This window comes from Anoplophora glabripennis, unplaced genomic scaffold (genome assembly GCF_000390285.2).
Source record: "Anoplophora glabripennis isolate ALB-LARVAE unplaced genomic scaffold, Agla_2.0 scaffold704, whole genome shotgun sequence".
Lineage (NCBI taxonomy): Eukaryota > Metazoa > Arthropoda > Insecta > Coleoptera > Cerambycidae > Anoplophora > Anoplophora glabripennis.
The window spans coordinates 36755-61316 of NW_019416861.1; the positions used below are offsets into that span (position 1 = coordinate 36755).

General features: G+C 33.3%; 2 protein-coding genes across 2 annotated transcripts in view; both read right to left on the minus strand.

Moving 5' to 3' along the window:
• Positions 1–2539: 2539 nt before the first annotated feature.
• Positions 2540–11499, minus strand: LOC108914101 (beta-galactosidase-1-like protein 2). Its single transcript, XM_018719813.1, has 3 exons — positions 11241–11499; positions 6106–6759; positions 2540–3665 (listed from the first exon to the last, which is right to left on the minus strand). The coding sequence occupies exons 1-3, from the start codon at positions 11488–11490 to the stop codon at positions 2638–2640; spliced, it is 1932 nt and encodes a 643-aa protein (XP_018575329.1). The 5' UTR covers positions 11491–11499; the 3' UTR covers positions 2540–2637.
• A 3976-nt stretch (positions 11500–15475) lies between these two features.
• LOC108914103 (peroxidase) overlaps positions 15476–24562 on the minus strand; it is a 46209-nt gene continuing 37122 nt past the window's right edge. The window contains exons 6-11 of the mRNA XM_018719818.1: positions 20520–20715; positions 18014–18359; positions 17790–17946; positions 17560–17730; positions 17199–17500; positions 15476–17085 (exon numbers count right to left, since the gene is read on the minus strand). Of these exons, the coding sequence (XP_018575334.1) occupies positions 16962–17085; positions 17199–17500; positions 17560–17730; positions 17790–17946; positions 18014–18359; positions 20520–20715 (1296 nt within the window). The 3' untranslated portion in view covers positions 15476–16961. The remainder of the gene's footprint in view (positions 17086–17198; positions 17501–17559; positions 17731–17789; positions 17947–18013; positions 18360–20519; positions 20716–24562) is intronic.

Sequence of the window (24562 nt, forward strand, 5' to 3'; positions counted from 1 at the left end):
TTTGTGGTAAAATGCAAATCGAAATTTACACCAAAATACTTTCTCTTTATTTGTAAACACTACGTCTTCTTCCTCTTTTTTAATATATCCTATACTATTGTAATATGGGGAAATATTTACTCCTGACAGACAGAATTTAACAAAATTATTTAAAAAAAAAGTATTGTCCTTTAGTATCCGTTTATATTTTTATGATATAATAAATGCTTACCAGACTGGTATTCATGTAAATTCCATGGAACGTATGTCTCGACAGTATTTAGTCCAGCACTTCGCATTTTTCTGGATCGGTCCCTCCAGTTTGCCCTTGGTACCCGGAAATAGTGGAAAGCATATAGTAATGTTTTTCTCATTTAAGGTAAAATACGGTTGTTTATCCGATAAACCAGAAACTACACCGTCTCCAGTATAGTACTCGTAAAGCGTTGGCAGAGCTGCAGCCGCGAGAGCCATGTTTTTGCTAAAGGAAACGATTTGCAATATATTTAGTTGTATCACCAATGTAGGTACTGATATTTTCTAATATCTTTAAGTATATTTTCTACCAATCTAACCTGTTTATTTACTGATCATTTAAGATATTTACTGTGTATGTTTTAGTAGTCACTCAAAAGCAAAATTTATTCAGTAAAGAAGCGTGATACATATATTTTTTTTTATTTAGTACATACTTGAAAAAAATAAAGTTTCTCTTCCAAAAATCTGTAACCTCGCTATTGGTAGACCGATTTACATAAAATTTGGTACGCGAATGGGCAAAAGATTAATAAACGGGACGGTTCAGTTATATTCTTCCTATTTATTTAAATAGCGCTATCTACAAAGCCTTCATAAATAATCACAAGCCACGTGCCCGATGAGCTTAGGTAATTAACATTGCACGGCTGATACTGTCAACTAAAAATCCCTAAATCTTAATTAATCGTTTACAGTGAGCAATAGCAAACCGTTACATCTACGCTCGAGATAATGCGTTCGCTGATTGGTTGAATAAAATTACTGTTCCAACCAAATTACTAGTTATGCGGCGTTATAAAGGCTACATGCATTCATCAAGTCCAATCTGAACCGTCAGTCGTTCTTCCGTCTCCAAACCCAACAGGGTTTTGGAATTCCCATCGACGATATTTTACATTTTGACGGATATATCGGACATAGATTTTCTCCACTGTGAGTCTTGCTTTTCTAAAAAATGGTGACAGTTTACGCAATACAATATTAAAGCAAGATATTCTGAAATATTTATTGAACAAATTTTTGTTCCATCTTCAATCCGTTCCTTATATTAGGAGCGCTTCCGAGCAGTAATGCAAGGAAATACCTCGCTCCCAGTCATCGAAGCCACCCATAATATGGAGGCGGCAATTCTCTCCCTTGAGACTGACATTAAAAACGCCCTGACTCAGACTACGACGGAGACTATCGTCCCCCGACTGATGAACTCCCGGGGCACCCTCCCCAATGATATAAAAAACTTAAACACACACACTATACCCTCCTTACCTCTTTCCCTCCCGCGCTAGCCTAAGGGCCACCTTAGTAAAGCGCATCCCATACTGCATAGCCGCACTACCCTACCCAACCATACCACACATAAACACGACACCACCCCTGGGGATTTACACAGATGAGCCGGCGAAGCAAGAAGAGCGCCAGAAGAAAGGGCACTAACCAGCGAGGCCCAGACAGGACAAAAAGAGGTGCCACAAAGCGCCTACACCGGCTGCATTTGTGGTCGGGGTAGACGACGGATGGGGCCTACCTACGAAGGCTGTCCAGGCCTACACGCAATGAGGCAGGATAAAGAGGGATAATCTCCCTCGACCCCAAATCATTGAAGCCAACTTCTAGTCATAGAATAATGGCGTGCAAATTTTTCTTATTTCCATGCCTCTATTTTCATTTCTTTGGCTTGCACTCGTCTTTTTCATACACCTGAGTCACGAGACAGTAACCTTTACAATAAAGATATGTATGATAGTGTGAGCAGTATTTGATAAACATCAACCAAATAGTGTTTTTCATCTTCCAATTATAAATAAAAGCAAATTACATCTACTGAATCAATGAATACTATTTCACTGTAAAGATGTCCTCCTGAGCAGACAATAAGTAATACTCAACGCAGATATGATTTCACTATGCAATGTAGGTACCTCTAATCGCTTTTGACATGTCATGGAGGGCAATCTTAAGATCAATTTTTTGGAAACTTCAATTTACCTATACAATATGACATTTCAGTCTTTCGTAATTTAAATGTGTTTTTTGTTAGACAAAATGAAAAATAATAATATCACCAAAATTTCCTAAAGAACATTTTACTCTAAAAGAATCTCTCAAATGCTGTTTTCATTGACATAGTTTTGTCAAATGCAATACCCTACACTGAGAAATAAATAACAATTGATCTCACTTAAAATTTGATATGTAAAACAACGAGATAGGAATTTGGTTATAATCGCAATGTGAAGAGTTTGCCAAATAGAAAACATATTTATAATAAAAATAGCACTCACGATAACAATAATGCAATGAGTATCTGTTAATTAAATATTTTATTTACTGCTGTATCATAATCGTATATTCATATCTAAATTTGTTATTTGTCTTCGTATTGTAACTAAAATATCACTGTTAATGTGACGGTTTTCCAAAAATAGGCGAATCAGAAAACTTGATAGAATCCGGCGCAGTGAAGTGTTCAAATATCACGATATCGTTTTTTCCTTTAACTAAAAATGGTGCCGGTATATACAGAGACTGCTGTGGGCCCAAATAGAAATGTCTGCCAATCACAAAACCATTAACAATTACTATTCCTTTGTACCAATCTCTCATGTCTATAAAAGTGTCTTGAGGATCATCTTCGATGGTTAGAGTAGATTTGTACAATGCGGGAGTTCTTCCATCATCTGTTTTAAGCTGCCAACCCAATAAGTTAAGATTATCCTGTTTCTTGAACTCAAGCGGTATTAATTCCCAGTCAGTTATTTTGTTATCGTTAATGTACACAGGTTCAGTTAAACCTTTAAATTGGCGGAACTGACTCAATCCCCCGTAATTATTCCGGCCAAAGTTTTCTACAACTATATCTAATGTAGCTGCCTTAATTTCAGTGTCGGTGAGAGTTAAAGTGGAATCTTTCAGTTTCCAAAAACCAAAGCCTCCTATATCCTCTGACGATTTGGGAGCACTATTGATTAAATTTCCATTTATCAGAACTAACACTGTGTCTCTAACGTAGCCAGAAATTTTTAATACGGCGTTTCCAGGAATATCTATGTTGGATTTACGATAGACTATGTAACCGAAACTTTGCCCTGAGTTGTTGTTCATCGGTAGGAGCTCCATAGGAATTACGTCCTCACTTGTGAACGTTTCTTTGACATTTTTAATGACCGTTGAGAGATATAGTTCTTTCTCAACAGCAAGCGTCTCATAAGCTTTGGGTGGAGTGCTTTGTGGAGGATCTGGTATTTTAGTTTGAACTGGATTTCGTGCAGCTATGGCTTCCTTTACCACCGTGTATTTTGGAGAGTAATCACCATATTCTGTCAATGGAGCATCATAGTCGTAACTGCTAGTCGTGGGTTGCAACCCGGAATTATCGTCTCCGGAATGCAGACTATTGGCACCATTCAGAAAACCGAAATTTGTGCTACCTGCAACATTAATAGTATTTTAGATGCTGTACAATATCAGGTTATGTATAAGTGTTCTAAGTAATCCTTAGATTACTATTAATGATAAAAAATAACATTCTTAAACAAACTTAAGTTAAAAAGATTTATGAAGGTACCTACTTTATATTTTATATATTCGTTACTATAGTTGATCTACAAGTATATTCGGATAAGTGTTTTGTTATTTACATTATCTAAATTATCAATAAATGTATGCCCACTATAATTATTTATATAACTCTAGTTAAGTCCCTTGATATTGATATCTAACATTCGGAAAACAGTATTATCAATTTTTGCTATAAATAAAAGTTAAACAGGATGATTCAATTTTTTTATCAGCTCATCAGCAAAAACTAAACGGTAGATATTTGTGTTTGTGAGGTCAAAATTTGGAATAAACTGAAGGCCGCAGAAGAAAATAAATTTATATTTTATCAAATGGTAATACGCATAGAATACAGGGTGTTCCATCTAAGAGGGATTCTTCAGTAACTCTGCAACTGTAAAATTTATTAGAAAATGGTTTTAATAGAAGTTGGGTGCTACATTGTTTTTTGAATTGAACAGTCTGTATATTATTGCATTTTTGAATTCCTTGGTTAATATTAGGTGGAGTTTATTCTTTACTTTATTAAGTGCATGATGTTTAAAACTTACCGTGTTCGAGATATTCAGTTGTTTTAAAAAAAATCATAATTTCAACTCTCTAAATGAGGCTAAATGGCATCTAAACTGTAAGAGTTAGAAACCTGCAGTTTTCGCAGTTCGTTTTGGCATAAATTACTCTTAGTCCAGACGGTATCTGTTTCAAAAAGCCATATTTGGGTGAATCGTATATCCACGGAGATTTTTGGCTTTTTGGCTTTCAAATATCACTAGAAATGAAAATTTTTCTATGCGCATAAAAAAAACGTGGGCTTAACTTTTGGCGGCACAATATGTTAAAAAAATTGGAAAAATGTCATATTTTTCTTCCTATTTAATTATGTATCTTTTTAAGAGTTGATTTTAGGCGAAAATGGAAGAGTAAAAAAATGTTTGTAATTAAATTTTTTACAATACATGACTGGTTACAAATCGAATGAATCATGATTATTATGGTAAAAATCGAAAAAATCACAAAAATGGGGTTAAAAAACAATACTTTTTAGGGAATTTTTTTGGTGTATTTAAATTGGGTGTAGGACCTTTATACTTGGCTCAAGAAAACTTCATATTATGTAGAATCATCACACCTAATTTCATCAAAATCGGTTCGATAGATTTTGCATAATAATTTTGCAATCCAGATCAAAAAAAAATTGCAAATTTTCAAAATTTTACACAGCAAAAACCAACACACCCTGTATATGTACGTTTGTCAGGTTGACAATAAGTTTATTATTTATCCTTAATCTGTTAAAGATGACTTAAAAGCTTTTTTAAATTTACTGATATTTTTATATTTGAACTTATGATTATGTTACTTATTAATACTGTATGAGGCAATTTCTTTTCCAACGATTGCCATTTTTCTGATGCTTTCCTGAAGATGCCATAATAACTGAAACTAGATAAGTAAAAAAATAAAAATAAAAAAAAAATTATACTGAATAAACAATGACCATTTAACTTAAAGAAATGTGGATACTTATCTGAATGTGTCTATGTAGATATAAATTGAATAGAATCGCGCCAAACTACAGAAATTGATTCTATATATCAAAAAAAATAAGAAGAAACTGAAATGTTTTTATGCGATTTTCATTTGTTTTCAAGGTATAGCGTAAAAATTTAAAAAATTTAAAATAAGAGTATATCATGTTCCAAGTTCAAAAATAGAATATTTGTCAGTGTCATTTTATGTTGTAATAGTTTAACAGTTTGTACGATCGAAGTGGTGTTTGTTTACGGTTTTTGTGATGGGAATGCTAACGCTGCTGTTGAAGAATATCATCAGCGGTTTCCACATCACAAATGTCTTGATAAAAATGTATTTTTCAGAGTTTTTAACAAATTTCGCGAAACCGGAAAGCTTCCCAGTACTAGTATAACATCTGAACGAGCTCATCAAGTAGGTTTAGAAGAAGTAGAAAATATTATGGGTCTAGTAGAAGATGAAACAACTATCAGCTCACAAAAAAGAGTAATAAAAACCCTTCACGAGCAAGGCTTGTATTCGTACCATGTACAAAGAGTACAACATCTACAACCGAAAAATTATGCTAAGCGTATCGAGTTTTGTCAATAGATCAATAATAATCATCTTGTTATATCCCGCATACTTTTTACGAATGAAGCAACATTCACCCATGACGGAGTAACTAATACTCGGAACTCTCAAGTATGGTCAGACGAAAATCCTCACGAAATACTCAAAAGTAATTTTTAACATATAGATAAAACTGTTAAACTTTGTACAAATAAACGTACTTACCAACGAACATATACATATTTACAGATGAAGGATAATCAAGAATTTCTTCGAATCGCTCCTTGAAAGTCTCGGTGCTCACTGTGTGGTGATCTTCCAGCCAATGGTCAAACCAACCCGTCCAATATTCCATAGTCATAGTAGGTTTATTCGTCTGCAGCGTATTCAATTTGTCTAGTTGACTTTTAGGATTAGTATTAAAGTTAGCAGTCTGCAAAATGTCCGGTATACCCCCACGACCATTAACACCCGGTGGATCGGAAGTATATAAAAGTTCCACAATGCCGTTATCCAAATACATTTGTTTGAGCTGAAGGAGATAATCGGTGTCGTCATTTCCAGTATTGCCGTATTCATTTTCAATTTGAAAACCAATTATCGGACCACCTTTTTGGAATTGCAGAAGTGTTAAGATGGCAAAGAGGGCGTTGAAGTATCGTTTGACGATGGAGAGATAATTTTCGTCTTTAGAATTTCTTACGGAACTAGTATTTCTCAAAATCCAACTGGGCAGTCCGCCAAACTCCCATTCGGCACAAATGTATGGGCCAGGACGAACGAGCGCAAAGAGGTCTTCTTCTTGAGCGGTTTTCAGAAATTCTTCAAGGTGAAGAAAGTCTTCCATTTCTGATCCGCCGTTTCCAAAATCATAAACACCTAAAAAAATATGTACGCTTAACATAAATTTACATCCAAAAAGACTTGAACCTCACGATAACTTTCAGAATTGAAGCCTACCAAAAAAGTTTCAGATAAAAGTTGCACCGTATCAAGAAACTTTGGATTTGATCTTGATATTAAGTTTCAAGGTCAAAGAGAAGTCAACTTGAAAATATTGAAACAATACGTATTTATTCCATCAATTAATAGAGCTCCAAATTTTACTTCCCAATATGGAGTCAGAAACTTTTTCCTGTATGTCCGTGCAGGTCATTTGGAGGTGAAATTTTTAGGATTTTGAATGACAAACAACGCCAAATTTTATCTCGACATCTGGGATCAAAAAAAATTTCCAGGATGTCCTTGCAACTTCTTTGAAGGTCAAACTCATTTCACAACAAATAATAGATATAAATATTTTTATAAATTTAACACATTGTTAAGGTAATTTGTAATTTATAATCTAATTTGTTTTTAAACATCCTATAAATTTTATTTGAAACATTTTTGTCTAGTTATTCAAAAAGTAATGATTTTAACCTCCAAATATCTTGTAAGGACACACAATAAAAATTTTCTGACCCTGTATTTGGCGCTTTATTCATTGCTGGCATAAGAAATAGGACATTCAGTTCAATATTTTCAAGTCGACCTTGGATTTACCTTGAAACTTAAGATAAAGATCAAATCCTAGATCGCCTAGATTGATTTCTTCTACAACTGAAACTTTGTTGGTAGGACACAATCCTGCAAAGTAATCGGGGGACTTCGGGTCTTTTTGAATTACGGATAATTTTCGTTCATTTGTTCAAATTTAATTCATTTATTAAATTAATATGTTCGAAAGTGTAGCGATATATTGTTTATTGCGAAATGTTTTTGAGTTTAGAGAGATATTTTAAAATATTTTTAAAGGATAAACAAAAACCAATTCGAGAAGGTTTGGTACGATTGTTCAATTTTATATAATGTATCATATAATAATAGTTAATATTTTATATGCCAAGTTTTACTTAAAACATGTTATGAACAGGAGAAAGAACATGAACAATGTTTATGTCTTTACAACAAAACAATAAGTAAAGTTGTATGCCCTGTCCTTAAGACAATATTGGCAGTTTTGTTTAGAAAAATATTACTTTATAAAGATGAAGTTGCTTCGATTACAATATTTTTCATGTTTATATACATACCAAATTTAACTTGAATATAACAGTGTTTGGCAGATAGGGTTTCTCGAAGCGAGAATTCCCGGGAACTCTGGCCTTACTCGAGACGAGAAAAAAGTGTCGAGAAATCGAGAAATCGAGAAATTTAAAAATCAGGCGCGTCTTAAGTTCTTGATTAGAGTTCGTTTCGTTCATGCGTTCAATTCGTTTCCAAAGTTTTCAAGGCTTTAGTTTACTTTGATGATTCTTACTTTTTTAATGTACCTTGTTATAAGTCTGTGTAGAAATTTTATTATAAGCAGATACCTAATGTTGATGTTGATTCTGAAAATATTTAGTTCCTGTTCCTTTATTTAGTTGATTATTTTATTTTTGTTTTGCTAATGTGATTGTGATTATAAGTGATAAATTAATAAGAAGAACGATTCTGTATCTTTAAATTAAAGCTTGTTTTTTTTTAAGATTTCTTCGGTTAAATTCCTTATATACTGTTTGTTTACTTAAAAGACTGCATGATTAATGATTATTAATAATTATTGGAAGAAAGCTACGATTCAAAAACATTGAAATAAACATAAGTTTTCAAGAGGAAGATACTCAAAGTTTAATTTAGTTTTGTTAGTAGAAGTAGAAACATAAGTAATTAATAAAAATACTGAATAAATAATAAATGTTAATGATGATTGTTAAGTATAATAGCATGTTTATATTTCACATTGCAATACCAAAATTATGACTTTTTTAAGTTTTAGAAATTTCTCGAGAATTCGAGAATTCCCGGGAATTCCTAGTCGAGAATTCTCGAGTCCCGAGAAAAAAAGTAGGCCGAGAAATCAGAAACCCTATAATGGCAGATATGAAAAAAATGCTTTTTACCAATTACAAAAGAATCATGTATATGATTGGATCGCCTTATAAAATATCTACTATCAACTTTTAAAGGCAAGTATATAGCAAGTGTATACAGTGTGGAACAGCCAAATGGAATAAATTGAGTATCTCAATGTTCACGTAGGTCCAAAAATGTTTCCTTTCCAAAATATAGCGTAGAGGTGTATTGTTTACTTTTTTTAGAGGGCATGTTTTAGTATAAAGTTTAAGCTCTAAACTTAATCGCTTCAGCAGGGACGTAGTATCCAATTATTTTTAATAATAATGTGTACGCCACTGATATTAATTTTGTGAGTATATTTTGTAACTGGCGTTGATTACATAGCAAAAGATGTATGTGTATTTTTTCATTTCATTTTCCAGAACAGGACATCAAATGAAAATATACCAAAAAAAACATTTTGTATGGAGAATTGAACAAAGATAACAAAAAATATGCAGTGGCGTGTAAATTATTTTTTTCAATAATTGCCCACACGCACGCCTCTGGTGTGCACATGTTAATATAAATCACCCTCTAAAATATTTTAGAATACTTAGAAAACACACTGTATATACGTGATGAATAAAGTTTGGAACAAAATTCATAACTTTTATACTGAGTGATTTTAAGAAAAACGCCGAGACAGCTCAATTTTGTTCTCGGGAGGGTGGCCCAGCGAAGCTGGACGGCCAATAAATTTGTTTCTTCTTATGGAACGTCCTGTATATTTTTTCATATTCGGATAAAGATTTCTCTTACGAATACAATGATTCTTTCCATTTCAGTACGAATTTTCAGTTGTAAGGCTTCTAAATTGTTTGGTCGATTGAAGTATACCCTAGATATTAAATAACCCCATAGAAAAAATCCAGAGGAGTCAAGTCGGGGGAACGCGGGGGGCACTCAAGAGATCCTCTCCGCCCTAACCATCTTTCAGGAAATGTATCATCAAGATATTGCCGAATTTCTAAGCCAAAGTAAGGTAGAGCTCGATCTTGTTGAAACCAAATATTTTCATGAGGTATGTAGCTATCTCCAGCGTTGGGGAAAAGAACTGCTACAGCCGGCACCAACTCAAAACGCAGAAAATCTAAATGTCTAGCAGCACTGAGGTTTTCTTCAAAAAACTAAGGATCTATAAATCGCATTCATAAAAATCCCACCCATACACTTAACTTGCCTTTACGCTGACTGTGGAATTCTTGCGCCCAATGGGGATTATCATTTGATCAATATCTAAAATTATGGCGATGTACTGAGTCATTTAAACAGAATGTGGTCTCGTCAGAAAAAATTATGTTGCTTAGAAAGTTTGGATTTTCATCAAGCAACCGGCGGTCTGGGTTATTCTCATTTAATTCTGAATGAAGCGAGTTTACAACATATGATTGGCGCACATTGTTGTTTAGGGCTAGTTGACTTGTTAACTGATGGGAATTTTCCTCCATTTCCAGCAATACATTTAACTTGGATTCTTCAGCGATTTGAGGTCGACCTTGTCCTGTCCTATCTCTTGCACACCCAGTCTCCGTAAACTTGGCGACCGTTGATCGTGCAATTGGTGGTCTGTCAGCATGTGTTTGATTAAACAGCTCACATGCTTCCGCATGGGTTCGTAGTTTATCACCATATCCAACCATCATTAAGATCTCTATCCTTTCACGTTCAGTAAAATGTGCTAAGTTCAAAAAAATTCAGTGATAAATTTGCGAAATTTATTAAGGTTATAATAAAGTATTACTTTGTGAAAATGTCACGCTGCAACAGTGGTGTTTTTGTTTCTAAGCAACGACCAAAAACCGAAATTTAATCATTTTTATCAGTGACTTGGGTGCCAACAAAAAAAACCTAATTTTTATTGCTAAACCTGCAAACTTTTTTCGATTTTTTTTTCGTTAATTATTTACATTTGTTTCGTTTCCAAGTAATCTTTTATGAAAAATAAAAATAAATAAATATTTTTTTGAAATGAATGTCATTTTCTCGCAATATCTCGCTTGTTATTTGAGATAGACCCATCAAACCTTACATCACTGTATTGGTAAGAGCAAGCTTTATCCAAATATGAAAAAATATAGTGTTTCATAAGAAAAAACAAGTTATTGGCCGTCCAGCTTTTCTGGGTCATCCTGTATACAACTGAATCACCTTAAAAGATGCCCCTGCTGAGAACAAAATCGACCTGTCTCGGCGTTTTTTTTTAAAGTTATGTATTTTGTTCCAAACTTTATCATCATGCTGTATAAGAAATATTTAATTGCATATAGCTTTCAAAACAATTAGGTATTTTTTAGATAAAGTAAGATTGAGATAAACTGCAAATGAAAATTTAGATTAAAATGCTTTATCTTAATTTGTAAACACTACCTATTCTTCCTTTTTTTATCATGGGAAAATATTTATTCAAAAATTTTTATGTTATTATAAATGCTTACCAGACTGGTATTCATGTAAATTCCATGGAACGTATGTTTCGACAGTATTCAGACCAGCACTTCGCATTTTTCTCAATCGGTCCCTCCAGTTTGCCCTTGGTACCCGAAAATAGTGGAAAGCTCCACTATATATAGTAATGTTTTTATCATTTAAGGTAAAATACGGTTGTTTATCCGATAAACCAGAAACTACACCACCTCCAGTATAGTACTCGTAAAGCGTTGGAAGAGCTGCAGCCGCAAGAGCCATGTTTCTATCTCCAGGAAACGATTTACAATAAATTTGTGTCAACGATGTAGGTATTTATATTTTCTAATATCTTTAAGTGTGTTTTCTACCAATTTAACGAATTTATTTGCTGATCACTTAAGATATTTACTGTGTATGTTTTAGTAGCCACTCAAAAGTAACATTTAATCAGTAAAGAAAGGCGTGATACATATTTTTTCTTTATTTAGTACCTACATACTTGAAAAAAACGGATATTTCTCTGACAAAAATCTGTAACTTTATTATTATTAGGCCAATTTACATAAAATTTGGTACGTGAACGAGGAAAAGTTTACTAAAATTAATAAAAACATCATATATTGTTTATTTAAAAAAATATATTTAACATCTTGTGTTTGCAAATTTTATTTTTCTGTCATCGGCATGACGAACTTAATTTATCGAATCAAAACCCAATTTTCCACTATTATTTATTGTGAATTTCAGTTCTTCAAGCTTTAAGTCCCTGATTATCCATTTTAAGGTCTATTCATACACATCAGTCACGAGACAGTTCAGTTATACAGGGTGTTTCAGGATTAAGTCGACAAACTTTAAGGAGACATTCCTCATAAAAAAATAAGAAAAAAATCAAGTATAATTTGTTTTCCAGAGACGCTTCATTTTCGAAATATAGGGCTTTAAAGATTTTTTAAAAAATTCGAATTTTTTAAATAACATCTAAATGAAGAAGGCTATTTAAGCCAAATTTGGCATGACACATCTTCTTATAAGATACCATTTTTCTATAAAAGTAGAAATCCCGCAAGCAACCAGTGGCGGAGTTATGGGGACTCAGACTCATTAAATTATAAAAAAAAATTAGTACGGCCCTACTGAAAATAAAAAATGATGCTGTTTTTAGATAGAACAGTTTGTTATTGACAAAAAGTGTACATTAACTTTTTTCCTAACTCTTATAGTTTCATGGCAAAATTGATTTTTCGGATGGGTGCTTCTGGATTATGTCGATAAACTTTAGGAAGACGTTCCTCATAAAACCTAAAAAAATATAGTACCTATTAAAATTGGTCTCAGTCTCGAATATGTGTGAGTCAAATAAGCCTTTTTGTCTCCCCTTCCCTTGAATTTAACCAATAGTATTAAAATTATTTAAGAGATGCTTCGTTTTTGAGATATAGTGTGTTTTTTTTAGAAAAAAAAATAATGTTGATGAAAGCAATAGAAATATTTAAGTACCTAACATCTAATGTGACTATGTCGTAATGCGACAATGTAACGACCCTTGCAATACTCCTAAATTTTTTGAGGCGGTTTGTAGTCACTTCATTTACTTGTGTTGTGTACATTTAAATAAAATAAGATGGTAAACAATACATGAAAATTTATTTGTAAATTGAAACAACCAAAAAATTACCAATTAATATTATACCTAGACAAAGCGAAAAGTGAATCAAAAATGAAATGATTTAAAAAATATTTTGTTCAAAATGGGCGCCTCCAAACTGTAGACAAGCACGACATCTTCTAATTATGGAGGTAGTGGCCGATCGACATTTTATGGATTTGATGATTCATCCGCGTCTCTAATCAATAGTTTCTTGCATGATCGAAGTCAAAAAGTAATTTCTGACTCAAAGGTGTCAGACGCCTTACCAATAAATTTTGGCGTACCTCAAGGTTCCATACTTAACTCCTTATTATTTTCTATTTACATCTCAGACATCAATCAGGTTTTAAATATATGTAACATTCATCATTACGCTGATGATTCTCAAGTATACTTCAACTTTTTTATTGAAGGCTTACAGTTCGCTAACGAAGCAATCATCTAAATATAAATTCCTTACTAAATATTTCAGTTGCTCATAAATTAAAATTAGATCCTAAGAAATCTAATATTATCCTTTTTGGTCCCAGAATTAAAAGAAATTTAATAAAAGAATCTCTAGACATTAAAATAGCAAATGAGTATAAAAATTAGTAATGAATGTAAAAGCTTAGGTCTGTGATTTGATGAAAGTTTGAGGTTTTCCAAGCATATAAATTATTTATGTCAAGTATCTTATAGTATTTTAAAACAGATGTACCCTAAGCAAGACCTAATGAATTCGGAATTAAAAATAAACCTCTGTAATGCTTTAATAATCTCAAAAATCTCATACTGCGATACTGTCTACGGACCCGCACTTTTAAAGACTGATTCGACACGTTTACAGAGAATTCAGAATTGTTGCTTTAGATTCCTTTTGGTATAAAAAAATTTAATAGTTGTATTACTAACTTGATTCATAACTCTAATCATTTGAATCTTCATAAATTACACTTACTGTGTAATATTCATAAAGTCTTAAGTACTGAATCCTCGCCATATTTATTTAATAAACTACACAAACTTCGCAAAAATAATTCGAATTTTGATTCCCGTTATGCCCATTTGCTCGAAATTCCTCGCCACGCCACTGCTCTGTACACTAGGAGTTTCTCTTTATTGCACCTAAGGAATACAACAATTTGCCGGTCGAGTTTTTCATTAATTAACTTTAAAAAGAAATTAAAGAAATTATTGCTTGATGAACGTTAAACTTGATGATATTTGGCTCATTTCTTTAATATTATTTTTGTAATTATTCTCCAGTTTTTATTTTTTTAATTTAAATTATTTACTGGGTATAAAAATGTAACGGTTGTGGAGCTTCCTAAAAAATAACAGCCATTATGTCATTTTCATACACATTGAAGGGAAGTGATTTTTTTATAAATATTAACATATTTCTTCGAATCTGATATGAGAAACAATTAATGTCGAAAATTGCATTAGCACGTGTGGATAGAATGATGTCAAAGTGAGAACCAAATTCTCATCTTGACATCATTCTATTTTCGATATTAATTAATTGTTTCTATTATCAGATTTGAACAAATGTATCATTTTCTGAATGAAACACATGTTGATCTGAATAACATTTGTTATTAGTTATAAATATATTACTCAATATTTACATTGCACTTAAGACTTAAAATCATAAAAAAATAGACACACGTTGTCATATACATATAGGTACACAAGTAAATATTAATAAACAGTAACATATACAGGGTGATTTCACTTTAAATACAGAAACTGCAAGCCTAGATTTTTTTTCTGCGGGACTCGGTATTCGAGAGTGTTGAAGTTTACAAAAAAAATATTTTGTGCTGTATCTTCATAATGAATTGAATGAAAATTCTTGGTGTTTTTTAGTAGTAGCAGCCGTTTAGGAGATATTTGGGCTTGTTTTTACGTTTTATTGAATTTTCCTTATAAATTAATCCGTTTATTTGATGAAAACTTCCTGGTATTAACCAGTGAAGTGCTACTAAAGCGTCCGCCAACTTTTCCCAAGATACAATTACAAGATTCCCAAGATACAATTGTTAAAAACGAAATCCTTTTGCATCGATACATTTTTGACATATTCTAATCTATTAATAGAGGAACTTATCATGACATGATTTTTCCCTGAGGAGATTACAATTTTCCTCTATTCTTTGCCACAATTCGTTTCGTGTTCATAACCCCAACAAGGACTGCAGCTTCAGAAATAAATAAACAAAGCTAATTATAATACTGAAACGAGATCATCGTAAAACTTATTAACTGATAATACAGACAAAAGATTCAATTTTTGCTGATGGATTTTGCGACTAAATTTGCGCATTATGCATTTAACGTAATACCTGAATATAACATTATTTCTACAAAAAAACTGTCAGTGGCGTATTTTTTTAGGAAAACGGAGCACTTCACTTTAATGCCACGAGATTAATATTACATGAATACGCTGTAATAAATTTCATTTAAATCGTTAGGCGAAATATGAAGATATGACCGAAAATATAATTTTTTTTGGAAACTAGATCACCCTGTACCTCGAATACCACGTTCCCCAGGAAAAAAGTTTGTAGAGCAAACTCTACTTATTGCACTAATCTACTCCTGCAGTTTCTGTATTTAAATTGAAATCACCCTGTATATACATTAGAGTGGCACATTATTCTTTATTTTTCGAGATATTTTAAAAATTGTTTAATTTAGAAGACTTTTGTACGTGTAGGCACCGTTCAAGTGTGAATACGAAACCTTTTTATTTCCACACCCTTAAAATTTAGGAAACCATGATTCGTTCAAAATATTTAAAGAGATCAATTAAAGCGCAGCAAAGCCATTTATGTAATTATTGTCAGCGCTGTTCGATTTTAATTTTTCGATTTATTTCGATTTCGATCTTAGATAATTGCGATGTCAGTCTTTCACGACTGTCTGCTATTCAAGTATATATCATCTTAATCCAGTAAAATAACAAAAAATTGAAAAAATTGTTAAAGTCGCCAACAGAATAAAATTAATTAAAATACAGTTGCTTTTATTTACTTGTCTATCATTTATATTTTTAGATGATTGTCAACTGTTCCTTGTCAAGAACAGGTTCTTATACCTAATACCGGCCCATATTTATCTAATAACAGTTTTAACTTTAATAAAGTGAATACGTTTAATATTTTTCTAAGAAATATAAAAAATTGTTAATGCAGCTTCTCAAATTTTGGGGTAAAACTTCTAAAATATCTTAAAAAATAAAAAATACTGCGCTCATATCTTACACCTTATCGCTTACACTGTACAGGGTAATTAGTTAAATGATATTCCTGATTGACTTGTTATTTACTTATTATTATTATTTAAAAAAATAACAAGATAAATACAAAAGTGAAACAATGGTATGCAGCTTCTTAAGGCAGCCTCACGACAATATGATCAGGAAAATTTACTTTAAAATCGTAACAGAACAAATTGTGTGAAAATTCGACATTTAAATTATTAACAATAAGTAGATTTTCTCAAATCTTCAAACAATGTTATATGAAAGTTTGGTGCAATTTATTCTTGTGAGGATTTTAAGAACAATTATGGGAATTTTTCTAGCGATGTTTTCTGTGTATTTTATTATTCATTTTTTAATTCTATTTCATTTTTTTTCTATTTCTTTTTCTATTTATTATTTATGATCAAATAAAATCCCACTATTAACTTGAGGAATAAATTCTAATGCCATATATCATATCAGTTTCCATCAAATTTCAGTATCGTTTATTATTGTTATTAATTTATTCTGTCACACTGTATAGCTATAACAAAATTAAAAGAATATGGTATTTATAGGTATTAACGCTGTGCATACAGAATTACAATTAACCTTATCATTATAGCACATTTATTGTATAAGATAAACTTATTATTACGTCATTATTTTCTCTTATTCCTTTCTAAGGTATTAAACTAATTAAAGTTAATTTATTTGATGAAAATTTATGGGAATTTTTATAATTAACTTGAAGTGATAATACCTTTAAAAGGAACCAACGTAATAATATAGCACATTTACAGCTGAAACACCATGTCCGAATATCAGTTATACCTCTGCTTGTTATTTTACATTTTTCAGCGTCTATTTCTTATAAAATAGCTGATGCGGCAAATTTAGCTGATCCTGAATAATTTCTCTTCCTTGGATGTCTTTCCATAACGACAAATCCACTACTGGCAGATTTTCACAGGGAATAATTGAATTTCTGAAACAATATATCCAATAGTATATTAATTTTTCGATGTCCATGTGGTCCTTCTGGAGGATGATTGGCGTAGATGAATGAAATTTGAACTATTACATTATTTGATTACCTACCTGGCTGATATTCTCTCAAAACCCCTAGGCTGCATAGCTTTAATATTTTTTCCATTGTCACATAAGAGTCGGGAAATACTAGCTTTCCGTATTTCATTTAACTGCTCTAAGGGAAAACCAGTAACTGCACCGTTTTCAAACCAAAATCTGTCCCCAACTCTGGTTCTATAAAATTGTTCTGTGAGAATACAGAGGAAAGTTGGTCCGGATAGTGTTCCTGGGACATGGGCTTCCAGCGAACCCCCAACCGTCAAGTCTACATCATCGACGATTTCATAGAGATTGGCAAGCTTATCAATGTTCTGAAAAATGAAATACACGTTTTCTATAGTGATGAAGCTGTTTGAATTGTAATGCTTACTTCTTTCGTCATGACATCTAAAAGGTCTTGAAACCTTCTGGCTCTCGGCAATCCACAGAAAGCTCTATAATCATTATAAGAAGCCAAACCATGATCTCTATTTCTCTGAATATCGAAGGCTTTAAGGTCTGTACCAAATGGTTGACCAGCTCTAAACAGAAACTGAGTAATCTGGAAGAAAAGTAAACATATGCTTAAAAAAAAGTAATATGTCATACCTCTTTAGTTACCTCACTGTCATGAAATGGATCAGATGCCAGTTGAGGTTGAGTATTGAGACCCCTTGCTAATTCATCAAAGTTATCTCCTTCCTCCAAAATTTGGGGGCGATTGAACCAGTCGCTAAGTCGTAAACTTCCAAAATTGTCCCTCGGCTCAGTAACTAAGCTAAGGTTTGTTTTAGATTAAAGAATTGTATTGATTTGTTGGGAACACAATATATTTTTTTACTTACTCTAAATTCCCTGCTATCAAAGAATGGAAATATCTAAACGCAGCGGTGGCATGTTCATTTAGAACCGTTGGATTCACAGTTTCATCGTAATCGTTTACAAAATTTCTGGTCTGATACAGTATCTTATTTTTTAAAGAATTTTCCAATCCAATAAATATCGGAAGCCATTCGTAATAAGAAATTTGCTGATGTTGACCTATATTTATTTTTCTTGCTTCCTGGAAAATGGTTTCATCATCCCAATGCGGGTTCAACTTTTGGAGTACGTCTGCGATTCTGTTGTGCTCCCTTAGAAGGACAATTTGTAACAGTGTGAGTTGAGGATTTTGATTAATCCTAGCGTCACCTGAAAATAAGCGAATACATCAATATAATATATAATCAGGAAACAACAATGATTACTAAGTCATCTGCGTATAACAACATTAGAATGTCATTAAAATTGTCAACATTAAGGCCCATTGCACCATTGGATCTACAAAAATCCTCAATATCAGCAATGAAAAGTGAAAATAAAATTGGACTTAGAGATTCACCCTGCAAAACTCCTGTGACGTCAAACTCTTTGGAAAAGTTGTCACCAGATTTTACTCGGACACGAGCATTGTTATACAAGTTTCTCAATAACCTCATAAAAGTAGAGCTAATACCCCTATGAAACAACTTAGACCAAAGTAGAACGTGGTCAACAGAGTCAAACGCTCTTCTAAAGTCAATAAAAACAGCAAAGATTTTACGGCCTTCTAATCTTAATTGGAGATGTATGAGCGAAGTGGGAACATAGACATTGTCAATACAACTTCGATTTTTCTAAAATCGGACTGACACTCAGGTAGGGCGTACGGTAAATCACACCAAATCGTTAGTCGAGAAAGTAAAATACTAGTGAGAACTTTAGCAAGGCAATTAACCCATACAATACTGCGATAATTAGAAGGATTATCAGTAGGCCCTTTTTTATGAAGCATTGTTAGAATCGCACTTGACCAAGTTAAAGGTGTGTTGCCATCATCAAGAATTTGATTATATACAGTACATAGATATAACCGCCATCTGAGGTAAATTTTTAAGGAATTCATAGGATATTTCGTCTACACCAGGGGATTTGCCATTGTTTTGTACATCAAGAATCGGATCTTTAGTGTCAAAAAATAGTGTACTGTCAACTATCCTCTGAGGATAAACATCTTCAAAGAATTATTCCCGAACTGAAATAGGAAGAGATGTAAACTTAATATTGGTACGAAGTCTTCTTAGCGTCTTCCAGAACACATTCTGATCACTAGCAGCAGCCAAGCCAGAAACAACAGATCTGTCATACAAATATTTTTTATATTTGATCAGCTTGGAGTACTCCTTCTTAATATTCCTTCTTATATCATGAATATCCTCATCGATTGAAAAATAGATTTCAAATTTCATAAAAAAGGGGAGCTTTCATAATCAAATATTATGTGTATGTCAATTTTGGAAGTGATTAGAGAAAATTAATGAACTGATTTGTTTTATATATCTTACATGATGACCTTTGGTGACTATACTATGTCACAGCCATGAGTTTATCAATGGTGCAAGTGTTTTCAAGACCAAGAAGACATCAGAGATGAGACGAGATCTAGTCAAATGTCCATCTTACCATTTTCTTCGACTACAATGGAATACTTTGTCACGAATTTTCACTACCATATCGTCTTATTATCAAGGAGTAGGTACTACCTACAAGTTCTGCCCAATTTGCGTGAGGCAATCATGATAAAACGATAAGAACACGAAACAACTCGTAGATTTTGCACCACGACATCGCACTGGCGCATACAGCTTTCCTTATCCAAGAGTTCTTGGCGAAACACAACACCGTTATGATGCCGCAACCACCCTATTCTCCGGACATGACCCTTGTGACTTTTTCCTATATTCCAAACTCAAAAGGATACTGAAAGGACAACATTTTTCAATAATAGATTAACTGAACGCAAAATCGCAAACCATGCTCAAGACGCCACGTAAAGAGGAGTTCCACCAGTGTTTCTCGAACTGGAAACTACGTTGACATAAGCGAATAATATCACAGGGGGACTTTCAAGGGAATGGTATAAAAATTGACGATTAAATAAATATGAGGGTACGCATGCCTGGCGAGTGGCCCATTTTAAGTATTATGTCAAGAGCGCCAGCCTGACGACGGACTGCCTAGCTGTTGCAAGCGACAAGAAACAATGTGCAACGCGGGATATGGTTCCCGGAAGCGGACCACGGCAGATTGGCGCCAAGGACCAGATACTTATACCTGCGAGCGACTCCACACAAAGACTCTCCAGCGAACGCTCGCCCCGACAACACATCTTTTTCTGTACACTTGGTTTTCAATAAAAATATTCTTATTTACCGTTGAGAGAGAGTTTTATTTTGCTGCACACCGAAAGCAACCCTCAAATACTTTAAGAAAAACATAAATTTGATATAATACAGTATTATATTTATATAGTATATAGCATAAGATATCTACCTCCAAGATAACAGGCTTCTACTGGATTTTGTATTGTACACACTCCTGATGCATTTAAAGAACGTGGTGGCCACTGCTGCCCGCGTCTTGTATCCACACGAAGGCGACCACCTTGGAACTGTCTTACTTGTTGGTTCACTTGGTCGGTATTTCCATAAACAATTGATAGATCCAAATAGTGGTTTACAGCTGTTAACTAAAAATAGTTTATATAAAAACTAACGATAACATTGTTTGATTTAGTTTTTACATATTACAAAGTATGGTCCTTATTTTCACAAAATTATTTATTCGAATAAGGTGCTATTTAGTGTATTCAGACAACTGATATGTGTATTATTATTTTCGAAAATACAACTAGATATATCTTTTTGGTAAAATAATCCTAAACTGTACTTTATATCAACGAGATTACGCTGTAGAAAAATTCTCCATAAAATTATTAACTTTGCTTTTCTAGAGACATGCTCAGTTTAATTCTGTTCTATTAAAAGTTAGTACATTTCAGATATTATCTGTGTCAATACTGACACCTTATTAACAGGATGGCTACCGAGGTATCTGAGATACTTCGTATATGAATTATATGACTAATTTTAAGCAAAAATGATTCTATTCATTTTTCCCGAATTCCCAACAGTTCTTGAAATATTGGGATTTGAAGTTGCCAGATCGTATGGGTAGTTACTAAAGAGTAAATTACATTGTTGTATCTAGAGAGCTAGATAATTTAATAATTAGCAACTTGGTTGGGATTAGAAAAAATTGTTGATTGTCAGTTCGTTAATTGTCATCATTGACAGCTGGAATACGCGGACATGATTTTCGTGTATGAATATTTCAACGGTGGTACCACCGCCTCAGGAAATATCAACGACGATATCCAAACCGCGGCCGCCGTCTTCCAAACAAGCGAACGTTGAATGGAACCTTCACAATTATTCGATTAACAGGTCCGTTCCCTAAACCGACTTACAAAAGAGAAGTTATGCGAAGAAACAATGCTGAAGAAGTGCTTGAGTTTGTTGAAAATGACATTGGTACTAGTACATGAACAATTTCTGTACTTACTGGACAAAGTAGGATCGCTGATCAAGACACTGTGAGAAAGCGGACTGCATCCTTATCATTACCAACCAGTACAAGAACTTTTCCCCACGGATCTTCCCTAAAGAATTCGTCTTTTGTGAATTGTGGAGCAATCATCTGGATACTCTTTCAAGAACCATTTTCTATGATAAAACTACATTTACAAGAGATGGAGTCATAAATTTCGACGATCATGTGTGGGCAATCGAAAACCCTCATGTTATTAGAGAAACCTATTTTCAAAGATGTTTGGGCTGGAATAATTAATAATGAAGTTCGGACCACATTTCTTCAAGGACAATTTGAGCGGCGAGATATAGGGCTTTTTTGGAGAACCTCTACTACTTCAGGACATTCCTCTTCAAATCAGAAGGACGATGTTCTTTTTACATGATGGTGCTCTGTCCTATTATGGAAGAGGTGTCACTAATTTCCTCAATGAAACGTATCCAAATCGATGGACAGCTCTCTAGTCACAACAATGTAATTTATTCTTTATCAACTACCCATACCACCTGGCAACTTCTAACCCCAATATTTCAAGAACCGTTGGAGATTCAAGAATGGTAAATAGAGTCATTTTTGGTTAAACGTAGTCATAGAATTCATATACGAAGTATCTCGGATATCTCGGCGGCCATATCCTCTACTTAAACAGAAATCGACTTTCCGGTCCATAACCCCGTAACTTCACAACCTCATAACCCCATAACTAACAAATCATATCTGTACTATGGTTAAACGTTAACGTGGTTGAGGATATCTTAAAAACATATGCACTCAAACCCCAAAACCCCCATGACCTTACAATTCATAACCCCACGATTCCCTAACCACAACTTCATTACTTTGTACTTTGGTCCCAATCACCAAAGAACCGAGTGTTACAGTCGATCTAGTTGTTTTTTATAACATTAATTGGCAGGATCGTCGGTCCTAACATTACCCGATGTACAACACTAGGTTGTTGAGCGATCGGATTTCGTACATAATATAGCTCTCATAAGAGCTTTTGAAAAAAAAGGATAACAATAGATAACCCAAATAATTATATTACTAGACTGACTAGATCAAAATACCGGACATGTGAAATGACTAGATCAATATACAGGGTGGTCCGAATTTTATGCAGGAAACTTCAAGGGCAGATAGATCTCTTTAAAATAATAGCACTGGAACGGCCTCGTTTTAGAGATACAGGATGTTGAAGTTGTTAAAAAAATTAAATTTTTTGTTTATATCTCCGGAATCTATTAACCGATCTCAATAAAATTTGATATAGATAATGTATGACTGTAGGCCTTGCATTACCTAAAATATTAGCTCTAAAGGTTCAACCAGTGGTGTACAACTGGACAGGATCACCCCTTTTTTATAAGAAAAACCTACGCCACTATATTTTTTACAAGTTATTGTAACGGATTTATATTCTAATGCACAAAATACGTAAAATAGGTAACTTGAATTTTTTCCGTAAATTTCACCGTTCTCAAGTTATTCATACCAATACACCCTTGTGGCAGATACTTCTATCCATAATATTACAATAGTATTTATGTTTATGCTTAAAAGTAAGTGCAATTTGTAATCACTTCAACAAAATTCTTTACACTCGTCGCTTTCATCTTTTTGGATTAAAAAACGTCTCGGCAACTCGGGATGAGTAAATCGAAAATTTGAAAAGTTCTACATAAAGATGGTAGAAATCAGTACCATTTACAACCTGTGCAAAATTTACTTCCGGAAGATGCAGAGAGACACCTGAATTTTTGTCAGTGGTTGTTAAAGTCACAACATAATCCAGAATTCTTACTAAAAATAGTTTGGATCGATGAAGGTTCAATCCTCATAAAATTCGAACAAGATCTTTTCAAGACGAATTTTCTGTGAAAGTGTGGCTCGGAATAATTCGCAATAAAGTTTGTGGACCTTTCTTCTTGCTACCATCCAAATTCCCAATAATTTCTAAACTCTCTAGAAAACCATCTATTTGAATTATTATTCTTGTAATATTATGGTTTGAAATGTCTACCACAAGGGGACTGTATTGGTATGAATAACTTGAGAACGGCGAATCTTAGGGAAAAAATTCAAGTTACGTATTTAGTGCATTAGAATATAAATCTGTTACAATATGTTGTAAAAAATACAGTGGCGAAGGTTTTTTTTATAAAAAGAGGGCGACCCCTGTCCAGTTGTACACCACTGGTTGAACCTCTAGAGCTCGCATTTTAGGGAATGCAAGGCCTACTGTCCTACATTATCTGTACCAAATTTTATTAAGATCGGTTAATAGATTCCGGAGATATAAACCAAAAATTTTTTTTAACAACTTTAACACCCTGTATCTCTAAAACGAGGCCGTTCTAGACCTATGTTTATAAGGCAAACACCTATTATTTTAAAGAGATCTATCTGTCCTCGAAGTTTCCTGCATAAAATTGAGACCACCCTGTATAGGATGCATTTTGGGTTTCAGTACTAGGTTTTTCAAGCAGTCCTCAGCTATCTGATGTTTTACAATAATGCAGATTGACTATGATTTATTCCCTTGGTTATGGGGTTATAGGGGTTATAGCGTTCATGGGCTTGTTAGGTTAGGATATCATTGGGTTAAATGTTTGTAGGATTTGGTTAATTGGATTTAGCGTTGGAAGCTTGAGTCAAGGTTATATGGTTTAATTGTTCAGAATATCGTTTTTTTTTTGAGGTTATGGAAAATCCTGAGGTGATGGGGTTTAATGGACTTCGGATTCGGATTCAGCGACCCAAAAAAAGTATAATAAACATGGTCTGACCGAAAGTCGATTTATTATGTGGATGTGTTATTTATTGTTTAGGAGTTGTGCTGTATTGAAGTTTTTGTTTAAATTTTTTCTATATGCTGAATTAATAGTCTTTAATCCGAATATTGCAATCATGTTATTGCAAACACTACGCACTATAATAGCTGT